A 17612-nucleotide genomic window follows, 5' to 3' on the forward strand; every position below is an offset into this window, starting at 1 on the left:
ATGACTTTGTACAAATTACTTAATCTTTCTGGTAATCACTATAATTCTTACAAAAATACTGATATAAAATAGTAGTTGTGAAAGTCAGATCATGCCCTAGAAACATACCTTGTGAACTATTGTTTTGTTATTTTTGCTGCCACCAGTCAGGATCTCCAGACACGACCTTTAACACAAGTTGGCTGCGAACAGATATTTGGTTTTGCCAGATTAAGTGATTTCTTCTTCTTTTTTTTTTTTTTTTGCGGTAAGCGTGCCTCTCACTGCTGTGGCCTCTCCCGTTGCGGAGCACAGGCTCCGGACACGCAGGCTCAGTGGCCATGGCTCACGGGCCCAGCCGCTCCGCGGCACATGCGATCCTCCCGGACCGGGGCACGAACCCGTGTCCCCTGCATCGGCAGGCGGACTCTCAACCACTGCGCCACCAGGGAAGCCCTTAAGTGATTTCTTTTTACTAATGGATTTGCTCGTTCTCACCCAGTTGAAGAGACTGATCTTTTTATAAGATAATATCCTTATGATAACATTTCCAGTGTTACATGTACTCAGCGTTTTCAAACTGCTAAGTGAGTAATTTCTGGCTTAGATTAAATGAATCATGATGATTCCTGAAAAGGGCAACATTAATCAGATTTATTTTGTGGTTAGATTCTTATCACTAATCATATCAGTGCCACGTTCATGGAATACCATCAGCAAGTTAGAGATCCACTAGCTACAGTAACAATCACCTTCCACCCCTTAAGTGAGCCTGGGGAATTCCTGTGCAGTGTATTGTGATAAAACGGAGTGAGAGTAGCTCTCACGAAAAATCACAGCCTGTCTGCAGGAGCATTGGTCTTCCTAGCTGCCATAGGCCATAGACCTGTTTCTGAGAGATTCTGTCCAAATGACTAAGTATTTCTGAGCCCAAGCGGCCAGCAGACCCTGCGTTGACCTGGGTGAAGTTGAAAGTTCTGGATCTGCTTTTTTGTGGTGGGCCGTTGGCACAAAAGGTGGATTTATCAAGAAGAAGATGGACTATTCCAGGCTACAGAATGCTAGAGGGAAACACACTTGTCCATACACTGTGTTTACTAAACACTGACAACTGGTTAGGAAAGGTTTTACTATTCAGGCTAGTTTATTGGTTATTGACCTACACACTGGTGCTCTTCCTGCAGGGAAGTTACAAATGTTCAGTGACCTACTTTCCACTAAACAAGTTGTTCTGAAATTATGTTATGGTATTTTATGTTGGCCTAAGTTTCTCTTTCTCCTTATTATTACATTTCCAATGCTAGGCATTCTATGAAATACAGACGTATGTTTCCTATATAATCTCTACTGAACTATAAAAATTTCAGGGAAGTCAAAAGTCATAGAAGAAAATTCCATCTGAGCGTTTACAAGACTTTTTTAAGTTACCTCAAGACTAAAATGGCTCTTGGTATTCTTAACAGCGTCTTCCAAAGTAGTGAAATAAAATAGAGATTTGACAAATTCAAAATGTTACTTTGGTCAAAAACAAAATGGCAAAAATAAACAAAATATAACGAGAAAGCATGAGAGAGAAACCATCAGTTTCCAATGTACTTATTTTGGAATCAGATGTCATCAGATAAATACTCATTTTATTTTCCCAAATATTGGACAATCTAAAAGTATATTTTTCTGTTTTCATTATTCATGTGGCCAAGTAGATGCCTCCAAGTTACTGGGAGGATTATAGGTCTTTTTTTTTTTTTTTTTTACTTTATAAAGAAAACACTTAACAGATGAGGTAACCTAAGACAAGCCAGTGCCTTCTGTGCCTTGATTTTGCTATCATTAAAATTGGGTAATGGGGCTTTCCTGGTGGCACAGGGGTTAAGAATCCTCCTGCCAATGCAGGCGACACAGGTTCGAGCCCTGGTCCGGGAAGATCCCACATGCTGCAGAGCAACTAAGCCCGTGTGCCACAACTACTGAGCCTGTGCTGTAGAGCCTGCGTGCCACAACTACTGAGCCTGCGTGCCACAACTACTGAGCCCGTGCGCCTAGAGCCCTTGCTCCGCAACAAGAGAAGCCACTGCAATGAGAAGTTCACGCACCGCAACGAAGAGTAGCCCCCGCTCGCCGCAACTAGAGAAAGCCCGCGCCCAGGAACGAAGACCCAATACAGCCAAAAATAAATAAATAAAACAAATAAATTTATTTTAAAAAATCTGGGTAATAACATTGATTCCCCTGGTGATAATGAGGGGTTTAGAATTCTTAACTAAAAAATCCTACATCTAGGTAAATTCTAAACTCAGTTTTTCTCAGATCCAGAGTATCTCTTGATAAGAACTGGATAGTGAGTAGTCCCTTGGCACAGAAAATGGGCGAGAACCAATGCAAATGCATTTTGTTTACTGTCCTCTAGAGATGGCTTCAAAGGCCCTGAGAGGAATAGGGCTAGATTTCCAGAGCAGCCGCATGGCAAGTCCTACGTAATATTTGCCTGAATTCTCCTTCGTTAACTTAGAAGTCCTGGTTTACAGGGTATGCCTAATATAAAGCTAAAAAGAAAAAAGGAAGAAAATTTAGTTTTAGATTTTTTTTTCCTTTTGCCCTTTTTTCCCACCAAGAAACATAACTGAGTTTTGTCGGTCTTAGTTCACATTTCCCCTCCATTTAATCTAAGTTGTTTTTTTTTTTTTAAAGTGGCATTATGCAGCTACTTACCATTTCTTTTCTTTGCTTCTTCAGTTGTTTCTCAAGAAATCAGAACGTAGGCCCATTTTGCAATCCATTATTTTAGAAAGCACTGGGCAATGGTTCTTTTGAAATAGTTTTTATTGATATTTTATTCAAATTGGCCAAGCCCCAGAGGAGACGATTTAGTTGTGTGAGGTTCCTTGCTTGTCTGTGTTATAATACAAGACCTTGGCTTTCACACTCTGTGGAGCTTAGTTCTGTACGAGTGCCTGCTTCTCCCTCTCAGGGAATCATCCTCTACTGGGGAGTCCAGTCTCCAAGTTACTCAGAGCTGCCCCCCAATTCACATCCCTCTCCCTAGAACCCTTTGCTATTTTACTGAAAGGACTTTATCATATCTGCAATATTAAAATATTTCAACCAAAAGGATTTCCCACTATTTCTAGTCTTCTGGCATCTTTGCCTCTCTATCTATGACTCTGAAGGAAAAGTGCAGTCGGAATCTAAATTCCACAAGTTTACATTATTTGCTGAATTGCTCATCCTTGGCTTCCCTTTCAATTCTCTCCAAGTTCTTGGAATCATGATGATGCCCAGAATCGAACATTGCTCTCTGTAATGAAGATATGTGAATAACTTGATAAAAATTATTTTTCACTATGTTGGATAGAACCTTACCCATTTAAAATAATAAATGTGTCTTACAGTTTTTCAGAAGGATGGAAAATAGTCATAAAAACAAATCATGGAGGATTATTTTACACCTCTGAGATTTCAATAGTAAATATTCATCAAATCATTTACTGAAGGTAGGATTAAGAATGACTGTAGCCGCTTGTTCCATGACGTCAGTGGAGAAAGTATCATTCAATTTCAGGGTACCACTCTTCCTGACGAGTTCTCATGTGTCTGATTGAATGCTACTTCCCGGCCATAAACTCAACTATGATATACATCTTGCTTCTTAAAGAAGTTTTTTTAAACCTTGACTAAGTTATTTTCTCTCCCTAGAAGACAATCATCCTAGTTGCATTTAATTATATTCTACTTGAGAATTTTGTGTATATTTTGATTGTAATATAAGATATCACAATTGGTTCCCCTATGATTATGGAAAAATGTTTACTTAATCATTATTTTCTGATGCCTGTGGTTTTGTCACCAAGTGTCTTCTCACTGAAGAATCAGACTGATATCTTTGATCTAATGCAGTGAGGGGATGTGTACAGCTTGAGAAAAAGATGTATGTGTGTGAATTATTTGATGCCTGCTGACATATTTATATCTCATTTTCTTGTGTATTACCTTGTTTATGCTAATCCTTGATATGTTCTTAGACTTTAGGTAACTTCACAAATTCTGATATTATGTAATGTTTGATTTCTTATGGATAACATTTGGAAGAGCACCCCACCTTAAAGAAATTGCTACTGGAAATGACACGAGAATGTTTTAATCATTAAGCAACTTGCCAAATATCACAACTTTCACGATATATTGAGTCAGGCTTTGAAAATGAGCAGATTGTCTTGAACGGTTTGCTTAGTTATCTGATAATATATTGCCATCTACAAAAAAATTAAAATACTCTCTCAGCTTCCTCTGCTTCTCCTTATTGTTGATACAGACCTTTTATAACAACTAGTGCATTTTGGCTATGTCTCAGTATAGATATACAACTGCTATTTCACGACTGATTTTTCTGCAATTAAATTAGTTCCTTTAATTTTTTTGAAACATTAGCAAGTCTATGACATACTTTACCTTACATTTCACAGCCTTTCCATAATTTTCTAAGACAACCACCCCTGTGATAGTCTATATCATCAAAGAGTTAAAAAACTAACTCTTTAGTACTTAAAGGATATCTGCATAGCAGGTCATTCGACCAAAGTAGAACTGAGATTTTAATCTAGCATCAGCAGTATTTCCTTTCATTCTGTGATTTTGCTTTTACAACTTAATGTATTGTTGCTGCCTAAAGATATTTTTATAGCTAATTCATACTATTTTTTGATTCTCACATTCACCTCCTCTGAATGTTTTAAATTCCAGTGGAGCTCTTGGAACAAGAAAAATTCTAAGGCTATAATTAAGGTACACAATTTGGCAGTATTCAAACTGTGAATCTGAGTTTAATGTATTTCTTTTTTGTCCTGTTTTTCCAACATCATACTGTTTCTTATTACATGGTAAGGTCACTAAAGTTAAGTCTTTAACATTTTTAACTTGTAGATTTATTCCCAATTAGAAGCATTTCTATTCCAGGATTTTCAAAATAAAGGAATCCTTTGGGCTTACTTTAATAAACATATCTTGAATTGATACCTCAAAATTTCTTCAGTTGTATAAAAACATAGCTAAAATGCCAAATGTGTTCCTAAAATGACTTAAAATTTAAATTGCATAGATATTTTCTGATAAAAAATATCAATTTTCTTTAAGATAATACAATTAAAAGAGGAGGGGACTTTTAATGTACAAATATATTAAAAATGCATACATCAAATTCTTTCAGTTAAAAGCAGTAGATTATCTTCAAGTTTGCTTAGATGTAGAGTTTATAGAAAGGATACTGGGTTATCTCATCTCGTCAAAGGAAGGTTTAAAAATAAGAAGGGGACTAATAGGCTTCCAGAACATGAATCCTTCAAAATGTTCTGTCTTTCCCCCTCTCTTTCTGCACGACAGCTTCATTTCCTCTTGTTACAGCCCGGCTTCCTACTGCAGTCAGGAGACCGCTGCTGCTGTTTTCCAAGTTGAACATATTTGGCTCCCACTGTTGACTCCTTCTTACTCAGTTACAGTTTGAACACATCTGATTGGCCTAGATGGGGTCTGATATCCTACCTTGGAGTAATCAGTCAATCTATCAGCAGTGCTCAGGACGGTGGGGTTCCATAAAGAATAATTGCAGGGCTTCCCTGGTGGCGCAGTGGTTGAGAGTCCACCTGCCGATGCAGGGGACACGGGTTCATGCCCCGGTCCGGGAAGATCCCACATGCCGCAGAGCGGCTGGGCCCGTGAGCCATGGCTGCTGAGCCTGCACGTCTGGAGCCTGTGCTCTGCAACGGGAGAGGCCACAACAGTGAGAGGCCTGCGTACCGAACAAAAAAAAAAAAAAAAAAAAAAAGAATAATTGCAACCATGATTATGATTAGGATAATCCTTACTATATCAATTAGGAATTTTTATGGCACTATTAACAGGAGACTTAATTCAACCTGGTTTAAACATAAAAGGGCAATTTATTGGCTTTCCTTCTAGACAACCTCAGAGTTGGTGGTCCCTCATATCCGCTTAATCTAGCATTTTCATTTTGTCATCAAACGTTTCACTTTTTCTGTTCTCACTCTGTGCTACTCCAGTGTGAGTCTCACCCTAAAGCTGGCTTCTGTCTTGGCTGTAGGGTAGCTGCCCTCACAGTGGGGCATACCCCTCCTGCATGTCTAGGAAGAGAGAGGATATCTATCCAGTGGCATGCTGGAGTTGGCTTGTACCATCTTGCAAGAGTCAGTCATGCTCCTCTGGTCCAAATTCTGCATTTAATGACCTCGCGTTGGTAACTTGACATTGGCTATAGTGGGAGTATTTCTACCACAGAAATTAGCAAATGCTACAAATGAGGGTGTTCCTCTATCCCTCGGAGAGCTGGTTGTTCTATTTACCAGCACACTACTGTCTATTCCAGATTCCAAACAGTTTACCTGAAATTTACTCTAAATGGATTGGCCTAGGTCACATGCCCACCCTTGAACCAAGATCTATGGCCAGGGGACTTGAAATTATAAAGTAAATGTATACCATAGTTTCTTTAATTTATAAGAATGTTCTAACAGCAAACAGACGGTCTGATTGTAAAGTCCATTATGTCATAGTATGTGCTTATATAAGAGATTGTAACATAGTTTGGGGCAGTTCCGATGGGGAATTTTAAGTAGGTAAAATGCGTGCGTGTGTGTGTGTGTGTGTGTGTGTAGGTGTTAGGTACACGTTCAAGTTATCATCTAGATGAGATAAAAGTGTTTTCTGTTGTTTTTGTCAATGAGAACATGAAAAATATTCTATATCATTAGCCATCAGAACAATGTAAATTAAATATCACAATGAGGTACCATTTCACACACAACAAAATGGCTAAAATGAAAAAGACTGACAATATCAAATGTTGACAAGCATGCAGAGCAACTGGAAGTTTCAAACATTCCTCATGAGAATAGGTACTGATATAACCACTTGGAAGAATTTGACTGGCAGTTTCTTATAGAATTAAATACATACCTTATTTATGACCCAGCAATTCTACTCCCAGGTATTTACCCAAGAGAAATAAAAATTCACGACCATTCTAGTATCTAGAATAGAAAAGAACTCTTAGAACTGAACATTAAGAAACATATATCCCAGTTTAAAAATGGCAAAGGAGGGAATTCCCTGGTGGTCCAGTGGTTAGGACTCCTCTCTTTCACTGCCGAGGGTCTGGGTTCAGTCCCTTGTTGGGGAACTAAGACTGAGCAAGCCACACAGTGTGGCCTAACTAAATATTTTTAAAGTGGCAAAGAATCTGAACAGATATTTCTTCCAAGATATACAAATGGCCAATAAGCACATGAAAAGATGCTCAACATCGTTACTCATAGAGACAGGCAAATCAAAACCACAATGTACTACCATTTCATACTCTAAAGACAAGTGTTGGTGAGGATGTGGGAATTAGAACTCTCATGCTGGTTCTAATTGCTGTTGTGGTGGCGGAATGGTGCAGCCTCTTTCGAAAACAGGCTGATAGGTCCTCAAAACATTAAACATAGGGTTACTATATGAGTCTGCAATTCTACTCCTACTTATTTACCCAAGAGATTGAAAACACGTATCCACACAAAACCTTGTACATGAATATCTATAGCAGTGTTATTTATAATAGCCAAAAGGTATAAACAAAACAAATGTCCATGAACTACAAAATGGATAAACAAAGATGTGGTCTGTCCATCCAATGGAATACTATTGAGCTTGGAAGGAATGCAGTACTGACACATGCTACAACATGGATGACCCTCAAAAACATTATGTTAAGTAAAAGCAGCCAGTCAAAAAGGGCTGAATATTATATATTATATATATATGATTCTGTTTATGTGAGATGTCCAGAGTAGACAAATCCACAAAGACTGAAAGTAGGTTAGTGGTTGCCTAGGATTGGGAGAACAGTAAAGGGGGAGGATGGGGCGTGACTGTGAATGGGTACAAGGTTTCTCTACGTGGGGATGAAAACGTAGAAATGGGGGAAATGTCAGATACCTAAATTTCTGTGGAACTGTGAATTGGTAACACTTTTCCAAAGGACTATTTGATAAATCTGAAAAAGAATTTTACCTTAGTACCAGTAACTCAACTTCTAAAAATGTATTCTAATGAAATAATGAGAAACTTCTGCAAATATTTATAGATAAAAATGTTTGTTTCAACAGTATTTTTATCACAAAAGCTAGAAAAGATAGAATTATTAAGCTGTAGGGGATTAATTGAACATAGTATGGCACATCTATATATTAGAATTTGATAGATGCATTAAATTCAGTGTTTTAAAAGATATTTAATCATATTAAATGCATGATGTTATGTTATTTCATGTTAATAAAAATTAGGTTACAAAAGATCATGTGCAGGATGATCCCAATCAATGTTTTTGTTTTGTTTTGTTTTGTTTTGGCTGTGTTGGGTCTTCATTGCTGCGTGCAGGCTTTCTCTAGTTGTGGCGAGAGGGGGCTACTCTTCGTTGTGGTGCGCGGGCTTCTCATTGCAGTCGCTTCTCTTGTTGCAGAGCATGGGCTCTAGGCGTGTGGGCTCAGTAGCTGCAGCACGCGGGCCCTAGAGCGTGCAGGCTTCAGTAGTTGAGGCTTGGGGGCTCTAGAATGCAGGCTCAGTAGTTGTGGCACACGGGCTTAGTTGCTCGGCTCATGTGGGATCTTCCCAGACCAAGGATCGAACCTGTGTCTCCTGCATGGACAGGCGGATTCTTAACCACTGTGCCAGCAGAGAAGTCTCCAATTAATTTTTTAACTATATAATTCACCCATAAAAATGACTGGATACATTGTAGTAATAAAAGTCTCCTTAACTATATTTAAAATAGATAACCAACAAAGACCTACTGTATAGCACAGGAAACTCTGCTCAGTATTCTGTAATAACCTATATGGGAAAAGAATCTGAAAAAGAATAGATATATGAATCACTTTGCTGTACACCTGAAACTAACACAATATTGTAAATCAAAAAAAACCCAAACAACCCAAAATATGCAAATTAAAAACATCCCATCGGGCCTCCCTGGTGGCGCAGTGGTTGAGAGTCCGCCTGCCGATGCAGGGGATACGGGTTCGTGTCCCGGTCTGGGAGGATCCCATATGCCGCGGAGCGGCTGGGCCCGTGAGCCATGGCCTCTGGGCCTGCGCGTCCGGAGCCTGTGCTCTGCAACGGGAGAGGCCACAACAGTGAGAGGCCCGCATACCGCAAAAAGAAAAAAAGAAAAAAAAAAAAAATCCCATCACCAAAAAAAAAAAGTTTAAAATTTTTGTTTTTCTGTTTTGTATCTCTCTTTAGAATGGGTTGGAGTATATATCTGTTTTATAATTAGAAAACAAAACAATGATATATATTTTACAATCACTAAACTCTTAAGCTAATATTGTTTGTGTGAACATTTGTAACATTTGTTTAATTAACATTGAGATTCTAATGACGTCTCTGTGGTAGGAGTCCTTTATCTGTGTATAAGCGTCATGGTTAAACGCAAGGTTTAGCAGCACTTTGGCGCTTGGGGCTGGGTCATCCCTGTTGTGGTGGGGGGCAGGGGGCCTGGGGCAGCCCTGAGCATTACAGCACGTTTAGCAGCATCCCTGGCCTCTGCCCATGCCGTGTCAGTGGCACACCCCAGCATGACAGCAAAACAATGTCTTCAGGTACTGCCAAATGTCCCTGCGAGGCAAAATTGTCCCCAGTTTATAATCACTGAATTAAAGGAGTCATTTTATAGGGAAGAAAATTCCAGATTGTTTCGAAGTAGGATTCAACGGTTGTGAAGTTCTCCCTGTTTCCTCACCCCTGTGCTTGTTTTGTAACTAGGGTGAGGGTCATTCATCAGGAAACCAAGTTAAATGGCAACTTATTAAAATGGCTGTTGAGTCTCATTTTAATTTCTGTGTAAATTGCGTGAATCGTCCTCACATTTTCGTGTGATCGTTTATGTCGCTTCTGATTATTACTTATGTTGCTTCTGGTTGTTCCATGCCCTGTTCAGCTCGCTCCACTGTAACGGGAAGCTGTGTCAACGACGGCGTGCACATAGTCAGGGGTTACAGCTTATCCTCCACGCCTTTGGCGACCCTGTGTGGGGATGAGAGCCTGTCCCCTGTCACCACCTCTGGTCCCGTGCTGCTTAACTTCTACTCAAATGCACACACCACGGACTTGGGATTCAAGTTTTTCTATAGGATAACCCGTGAGTATCCATAATGATGTAGTTTGGAATTTTCTTTTTTTCTCGAGCAATTTTCATCAGGAGATTTAATTGTATTCACACATCACCAAGTTGAAGACTCAGAGACCTTAAGGGAGAAAATTATCAATTAGGTGCATGGTCTTAAAAAAAAAAAGGGAGGCCCTTTTTCATGAACTTTGGCAGAACTACTCTTTGAAAATCAAATGGAAGATTGAGATTTATTTTTGATAGTTTAAGTTAGAACGAACTGCTACCTTCAGTTATTCGTACATTGCATGAAGTGACTTTTTGACCTGGACTGTCCAGGTGCCTATTTCATTTTCCCAAGTCACTTTGTTGAAAAACAATCCTTTATACATTTAGAAAAAAATGTAAGAGAATATCTTTATGATGTTCTGGTAGGAAAGAATTTTTTAGCAATATGCAAAAAGCACAAGTCGTAAAAGAAAAGATGGATGTATTCAACTACATGATAATTTGCAGCTTCTCTGTATCAAAATCAGGGTAAGACAAGCCACCGAATGGACAAAGACCTTTGTAGCTACCAAGATCTTTTCATTTTTTGTAGACAGTTTGATCCATGTTTGTTTGAAAATCATAAGATTCTATTTCCCTATTTTGAATGGTCTTTTCCTCTCCTGCAATAAACTTGGCTGGTTTGCTGACAGCATTTTTTTTTTCACATCATCCTAACTTCAGTAACACGGGCAAAAAAAGATCTTGCAAAATGTTTGTTTGATCTTTACTTGACAAAACCCATTGCTAAAGGTAGAAAGTCAAATTGTTTTCTTTCAAATAAATTATTGTTCCCATCCACAGAAGAGCCTGAAAATGTTTATTTGCTCATGAAACAGGCCTTCGTGGTTTGTGCACATTAACTGCCACCGAGGCCTGGCCCCGTTTGTAACGCATGATTTTGTGTGGCCCAGGGATTCTGTTAGCGCAAACAGAACATTCCTTCCCCCAGTTGTCTGTTGGATAAAGAGAAGGGGTGACTTGTTTTATTCTTTTGGTACAACTAGTGTTATGGAGAGTTTCCTCCCCACTTTATATTATTTTACTCTTTAATCCCTCATTTTCCTAAAACACTGTATACAAGGGTCCACAGTATCTACTATGAGAGTCTCTTTTAAAGAGGGTTGTTGGTATCGAAATTTCAACTCCTGACAATGTACAAATTTGGGAGTTACTTTAGGCATTGACAAGCTTTCAGAGACCACATGATTGTGAACAAGATGAAATAGACTAATGGCTACACAAATCTAACATTTAATTCACTGCAGATGTACCCAGGGACCTGAGCACATGAATAATTATGGGCATAGAGAGAATAGCTTTCCCTGCAATGTGGGCTCAATTGAGACAAAATAAACAAACAGACAAATAAAAAATTACCTTAATAACCTTAAATGGCAGCCACTATTTGGTTATCATTTCTAAGATATGTAAATGGAATATATCCATTGATAGTATATAAACCATAAAAATATCATCAAAATATACTAACCTTACTATAATTTTAGAATCATAAAGTAAAATAAATGTAAACCTTTCTCACTGCTGTGAGAATAGGGCACTTTCCATCATTGCACAGCACAAAGTAATCCTCCTTATATGCAAAGCCAAGCGAAAAAAATAAAAATTCTATATTTTGTATAATGGGATTTCATTCTATTTTTATGGCTGTTGTTTTATTGACTAGTCGTAGTAACTAAGGGCTGTGGGCTGTTGATTGCTTCACTCGGGGTGGGCCTACCTTCCTCATGCTTGTTGAGGATTGGTAATAAAACTTGGTCAAGTATGGTCCTTACCAGTCTCACGACCAAATAGAAATACACGGGACCCAAGAGCTATGCATTTGAGCCCACAGAGGGAACTAAACTCCATTATTTCAAAAGTGATTTCTAAAGTTACACCTTACAGTAGTCTGTCATGGACATAGGAGACTCCAAGCCATATTATTTAAGATTTTTAGATCACAGTCCTTCCTGGGTTCCTAAGCCCACAACGTGCCTTGGAGTCTGCACAGCTTTTCTAAACTTCCAGCAATCACTGTTGTCCCTCTGAATCTGTCACTGCATTGTAGAGAAAGGACAATTATGTTCCAGCGTGTGACACGTTCTTTCTCATTATTGTCGCTCTGGCCGTTATTTTGGCTCCGACTTAGTCCATCCCAAGAGGTGCCTTGAAACATTCTTCCCTGCCTTTACCCCTTCCTGTCTTTTTCCCTCTAACTCAGTGGAAAAATCTGAAGTATTTGTAAGCACAATAAAGAGAGGTTTGCATTGCTTTAAGACAAATAATTATCATCTCTCTTGGGGAAAAAGTTACCATAGTAAAGAATGTCTGGAAATGACTCTCCTCTGCCATGAGTCATAACCATCCTCTGCCTGTTCCCCGCCTTCTGTTGCAGCCTGTGGTGGTGTGTTCAACCTCTCCACCGGGGTCATCAAGAGCCCTTTCTATTCCTACTCTGCGTACCCGAACAACATGCACTGTTTGTACACCATCACCGTCAGGGACGACAGAGTAATCCAGCTCAAGTAAGACCGTTTACCTTCTTAAGAAAATCCTCCCAGCTCTGTTTACAGAAAAGGTGCACATTTAATGATGTGGAGCACTGGGCTTCCCTGGTGGCGCAGTGGTTGAGAGTCCGCCTGCCGGTGCAGGGGACACGGGTTCGTGCCCCGGTCTGGGAAGATCCCACATGCTGCGGAGCGGCTGGGCCCGTGAGCCATGGCCGCTGAGCCTGCGTGTCCGGAGCCTGTGCTCCGCAATGGGAGAGGCCACAACAGTGAGAGGCCCGCGTACCGCAAAAAAAAAAAAAAATGCGGAGCACTGATTCTCATCAGAGGCACATACAGGAATCCGGAGGAAGGGAACGTAAGCATGTGGTGTGATCCTGTTAGCCTGGGAAATGGGCCCCTACCCTCCACGCAAGCCAGTGGTCATTCAGGGGAAAAACAGGCACTCACTCCACCGGTTCAAACAATTGTTGTAGTTTTCCGACAGTTTTAAAGTAGCTTCATACACTGGGGTGTAAAGTTATAAGCCTATCTTTAAATCAAAGGGCATGAGGAGGGCAAGAGAAAGCAGTTTCCATCTTGGGGGCACATATTATACACAAAGAACTTTAATGAACACTTCCACCATTCTCTTATTTAGTTCTTGAAACAGTCAGATGAAGTATGTATTATTAATCTCACTCTACTGATGAGAAAACTGAGGCTCAGAAGTGTCACATAACTTTGCCAAAGTGATATAGTATTAAATGAAGAGTCAAAATCAGAATCCGGATCAGACTGATCTTCTCCCCAAGCCATGTCCTTCATACTTCCCTATGCCCTCTCTCAAAGGGTGAATTTTCTAAGTACTTAAGAAATTCCTTTGTATTCCCATATCAGAACACCTCTAAACTGGTGCTATATGAGATACCTTATATCATCAGGAAAATTCTCACCGATCCTGCATACTTCCAACAAGACTGATAAAGGGAAAGCAACCTCCAGTTCTCTGAGTGACAAAGTTCACTATTGCTGTCATCTGAGATGATGAATTTCTAACTCCTGTGTTTCAGTGATATACAGCATATGGTGGAAAGCTCTGAAACTCAGCATATGGTGTAGTTCATGGCAATCTAGAATTTTTTATAGAAGCTTAATGGGCTAGGACCCCTCCTACCTCCGTTCCTCCTATATGTCAGTGATCACATTCTCTCCGCCCAGTCATAAACTCTCCATAATTTACCTCCAGGGACCTCATATATCAAATGGGTCCTTGGACTGTAAGACACATCTCATCAAGCCTGGTTTGCTTCCTGTATCAGACAGTGAGTGGTCTACAGGATGGACCCTGGAGAACACTGCAGGTCCCACCTGAGACTATTTGTAAAGAAGCTGTGCCCCAAAGCCAAAAAGTCCTTTAAGGCCCAGGAACAAAAGAATAAACAAAAAATGCCCAATGGCCAGGAGCAGGAGGCCTGTGAAGGGATCACCTGCTCCGAATGGAAATGTAAGGAACGGCTCTTGTCATTTGCTGTCGTGGCACAATACTTGGTTCTTACACGTGTAGGATTAGAGCAGATGCTATGATATGTGTATATTTTTTGCTCTTGCCTGGGGCCTGGGGCTCACCATAGTCAAAGTTCACATCAGCACACTTGGAAAATTATTACATTCTTTCTAAGAACCTACATTCTGTGAAACAGATACTATTCTAGGTACTGAAGAAGTTGTAGACATTAGTAAAACATAAGTCCTTCTAGGCTCTCAAAATAGGCCGGCCTCATGACGTTTTCTGTCAATGGGCTTTTGCAGATATTTTCTGTGCTGTCATGGGAAAATGATGCAAAGCCAAAACAGCTTTGAGTCTTCTTGGAAACTCAGATTTTTATCTTCATGGATTCACGTTGTGGAAAATAAATGTATTGTCTATAGAAAATAAAAATGAAAGTAGTGTTTTTGGAAATTATCTAGCTATTGTTTTGCCTTCTTTTATTATAGGAACATTAAATGTTACATGTGGTTAAAGAAAATTAAATTTTTCATCTTGATCTTTATCATCAGTTTGAAAACATTCAGCCAATCAAAACCTGTTTTAAAATATTGTATCATTTTTTTCTTAAGCCTCTTAAAGGAAATATTTTAATCATGAGATATTTTCAAATTATTCCATATTATATGTTATATATTACAGAGGCTAGCAAAAATACCAAAACCCAGAAAACAAACAAAAACACCTGAGAAAGAAGAAGAACCTAGAAAAATGATGACAGGACATCAAATAATTTAAACAGGTTTTAAAAAAATAAGCTATAATAAACCCACCATAAAAACCCTTAAGAAAATCCATGTAGGAAGCCTTCTTTGTTTGGGAACTCTGGGAATAGTTACTTGAAATGACAAACATAAGACCTGGATTGAAATATGGTGTTAGGGAACTATATTCAATATCTTGCAATAAACCATAATGGAAAAGAATATGAAAAAGAATATATATGTGTAATTGGATCACTTTTCTGTACACCAGAAACTAACACAACATTGTAAATCAACTATACTTCAATTTAAAAAAAGGAAAGAAAAGAAAAAAAATACTATGTTAGACAATGAAAGAAAAGTCAGGGATGTATCTGTCAGGATAGGTTATAAGTGGTAACAAACAACCCAAGGCACAGTAGCTTAACTCAACAAGTTTATTTCTCACTCATATGAGTGTGTCCAACGTGGCCTGGGAAGGAGTCTCCTCTCATCATGGTCACTTAGCTGCCCAGGTTGATGGAAACTCATTTCTACGTTTGCTTCCATGATCATCACTGCAGTAGAAGGCAGTGTGGCAAACTGAGTAGTAGTTCTTAAAACTTCTTCCAAAAGTAATACTCATGACTCCTGCTTACATTTCTGTGGCCAGAGCATGTCTCAGGGCCACATCAGACCTCAAAGTGTGCACGGAAAGACAATCCTAACAAATGTCAGGAAGGCTGAGCGCTGGGATGTGTGGTGACATGCCCGTGACGACCACAGTGATCTGAAATGTGAATTTCTGGTTATAGCAGTTAAATAAGACTCAAGAGAATTTAGTTCATGCTTTCCTACCATTGGTTTTTTATATTTGTTATTTCTTTTATGAGGAATAACTATTTCTTATTCCTAGTTTTCAAAATCATAATAATAACGATCATTTGTTGGGTCTGTCCTTTTTTTTTTTGAGCATCTACTGTATACCAGTTACGATAATTTGGTTCTTACACATTATTTCACTTAACCTTAGAATAAACTCCATTTAAAAAGAAGGAAATAGACTGAGAATGAGAATAAAGCTCTGATTCTAAAACCAGCATTTCTTCCACTCTATTATATTAGCATTCTTCCCATTAACAAAAAAGAGATTGATGGTACCACTTGATCTCACAAAAATAACAAGGGAACAGAGTAAATACCCTATTTTTAATGAGACTGAAAAACTAAAGTGTTGCTGAAAGATAAATAAATATCAGTTCAACTTATCAAAACTTTTATGTCAAGTAGATTTAATATGTCCTTGACTGTAAACCCCTGGAAATCCAGGACTGTATCTTACTCATCTTTATATCCCCAGAGCTTATGACACTCCTTGATGTATTCTAGTCTCTCAAAAACTTTCCTCTAAACTTTTGAACTGATCAGTAAAATAGTATACTGTTTCTACGTTTCCTATCAAGTGAAACTTGGATGCTGTTGGTGTTTGTCTTGTCTTTTTTTTTTAATAAGAACTAAATCTATAATTTAATGGAAATCCAAATGGAGAACGTTATTATTAACAAGGTTCATTTCACAGGTTCAATGATTTTGATGTGGTTTCCTCCACCTTCTGCTCCCAAGACTACCTGGCAGTTTATGATGGTTCTACCATCAGTGATCCCCTTCTTGGCAAATTCTGCGGTTCCGAGCTTCCACCGGGTGTTAAGAGCAGCAGTAGTAGTATGCTCCTGGTGTTCAAGACAGATTCGTTTCAAACAGCAAGAGGTTGGAGGATATCTTTCTGGCAGACATTGGGTAAGAATTTTGCATGTGTAAATCTATTTTTCATGACTGTTAGTTTTCTGCTTTGTTTAACTTTTTTCACCTGTCTGAAGTTGCTCTTCATTTAAGTTTAGAGGAATATGTCACATAAAATTTTGGTTTTAAAAATTACATACGGTGGGGCTTCCCTGGTGGCGCAGTGGTTGAGAGTCCGCCTGCCAATGCAGGGGACACGGGTTCGTGCCCCAGTCTGGGAAGATCCCACATGCCACGGAGCGGCTGGGCCCGTGAGCCATGGCCACTGAGCCTGTGCGTCCAGAGCCTGTGCCCTGCAACGGGAGAGGCCACAACAGTGAGAGGCCCGCGTACCGCAAAAATAAATAAATAAATAAATAAATAAATAAATTACATATGGTGTATTTTGAGTAAAAACAAAAAATCACTCAACAAATGTGTCTCTCTAGTATTTAAAGACAAAGTCTGTCTACACCGCCATCTCAAATGAGACCTGAGTCTTATTTTGTCACCCATGGAAATGGTGGAAGTTAAGCCTATAGGTAGCAAAGTCCAGATCAAGAAAGAGGGCCCTGTAGCCTCTGTTGACTTTATCCTTAAAATGGTGAAGAGCCTGGGAGACTTTTAAGTAAAGAGTGCACAGCCTGACTGGACTTCTGGAAAGATCATAGTGGTAGCAGAGTGGAGGAAGGTGGAAGGAAGAAGCTTATCACAGAATTCCAGATGAGAAAGGTTGAAGGCTCAAACTAACAGAGTGGGAATAAAAATAGAAGAAGGATGGAACTCTCAGAGATATTCAGAAGGTAGAATACCTTGGAAGTACAGTGTTGGGAACTTGATGCTTATTACATGAGGACAGGAGTTGAGGATGACTTCTGTGAGTGACTTGTTGGATACTGGTGCCTTAGGAGGCTAAGATTTAGGGAAGAAAT

At 39.2% G+C, this 17612-nt stretch overlaps 1 protein-coding gene across 1 annotated transcript in view; it reads left to right on the plus strand.

Moving 5' to 3' along the window:
* Positions 1 to 17612, plus strand: part of CUBN (cubilin) — a 276297-nt gene that overhangs the window by 215786 nt on the left and 42899 nt on the right. The window contains exons 57-59 of the mRNA XM_081230089.1: positions 9965 to 10165; positions 12579 to 12708; positions 16481 to 16698. Of these exons, the coding sequence (XP_081086215.1) occupies positions 9965 to 10165; positions 12579 to 12708; positions 16481 to 16698 (549 nt within the window). The remainder of the gene's footprint in view (positions 1 to 9964; positions 10166 to 12578; positions 12709 to 16480; positions 16699 to 17612) is intronic.

This window comes from Mesoplodon bidens, assembly GCF_964165515.1.
Source record: "Mesoplodon bidens genome assembly, chromosome: 3".
Classification (NCBI taxonomy): domain Eukaryota; kingdom Metazoa; phylum Chordata; class Mammalia; order Artiodactyla; family Ziphiidae; genus Mesoplodon; species Mesoplodon bidens.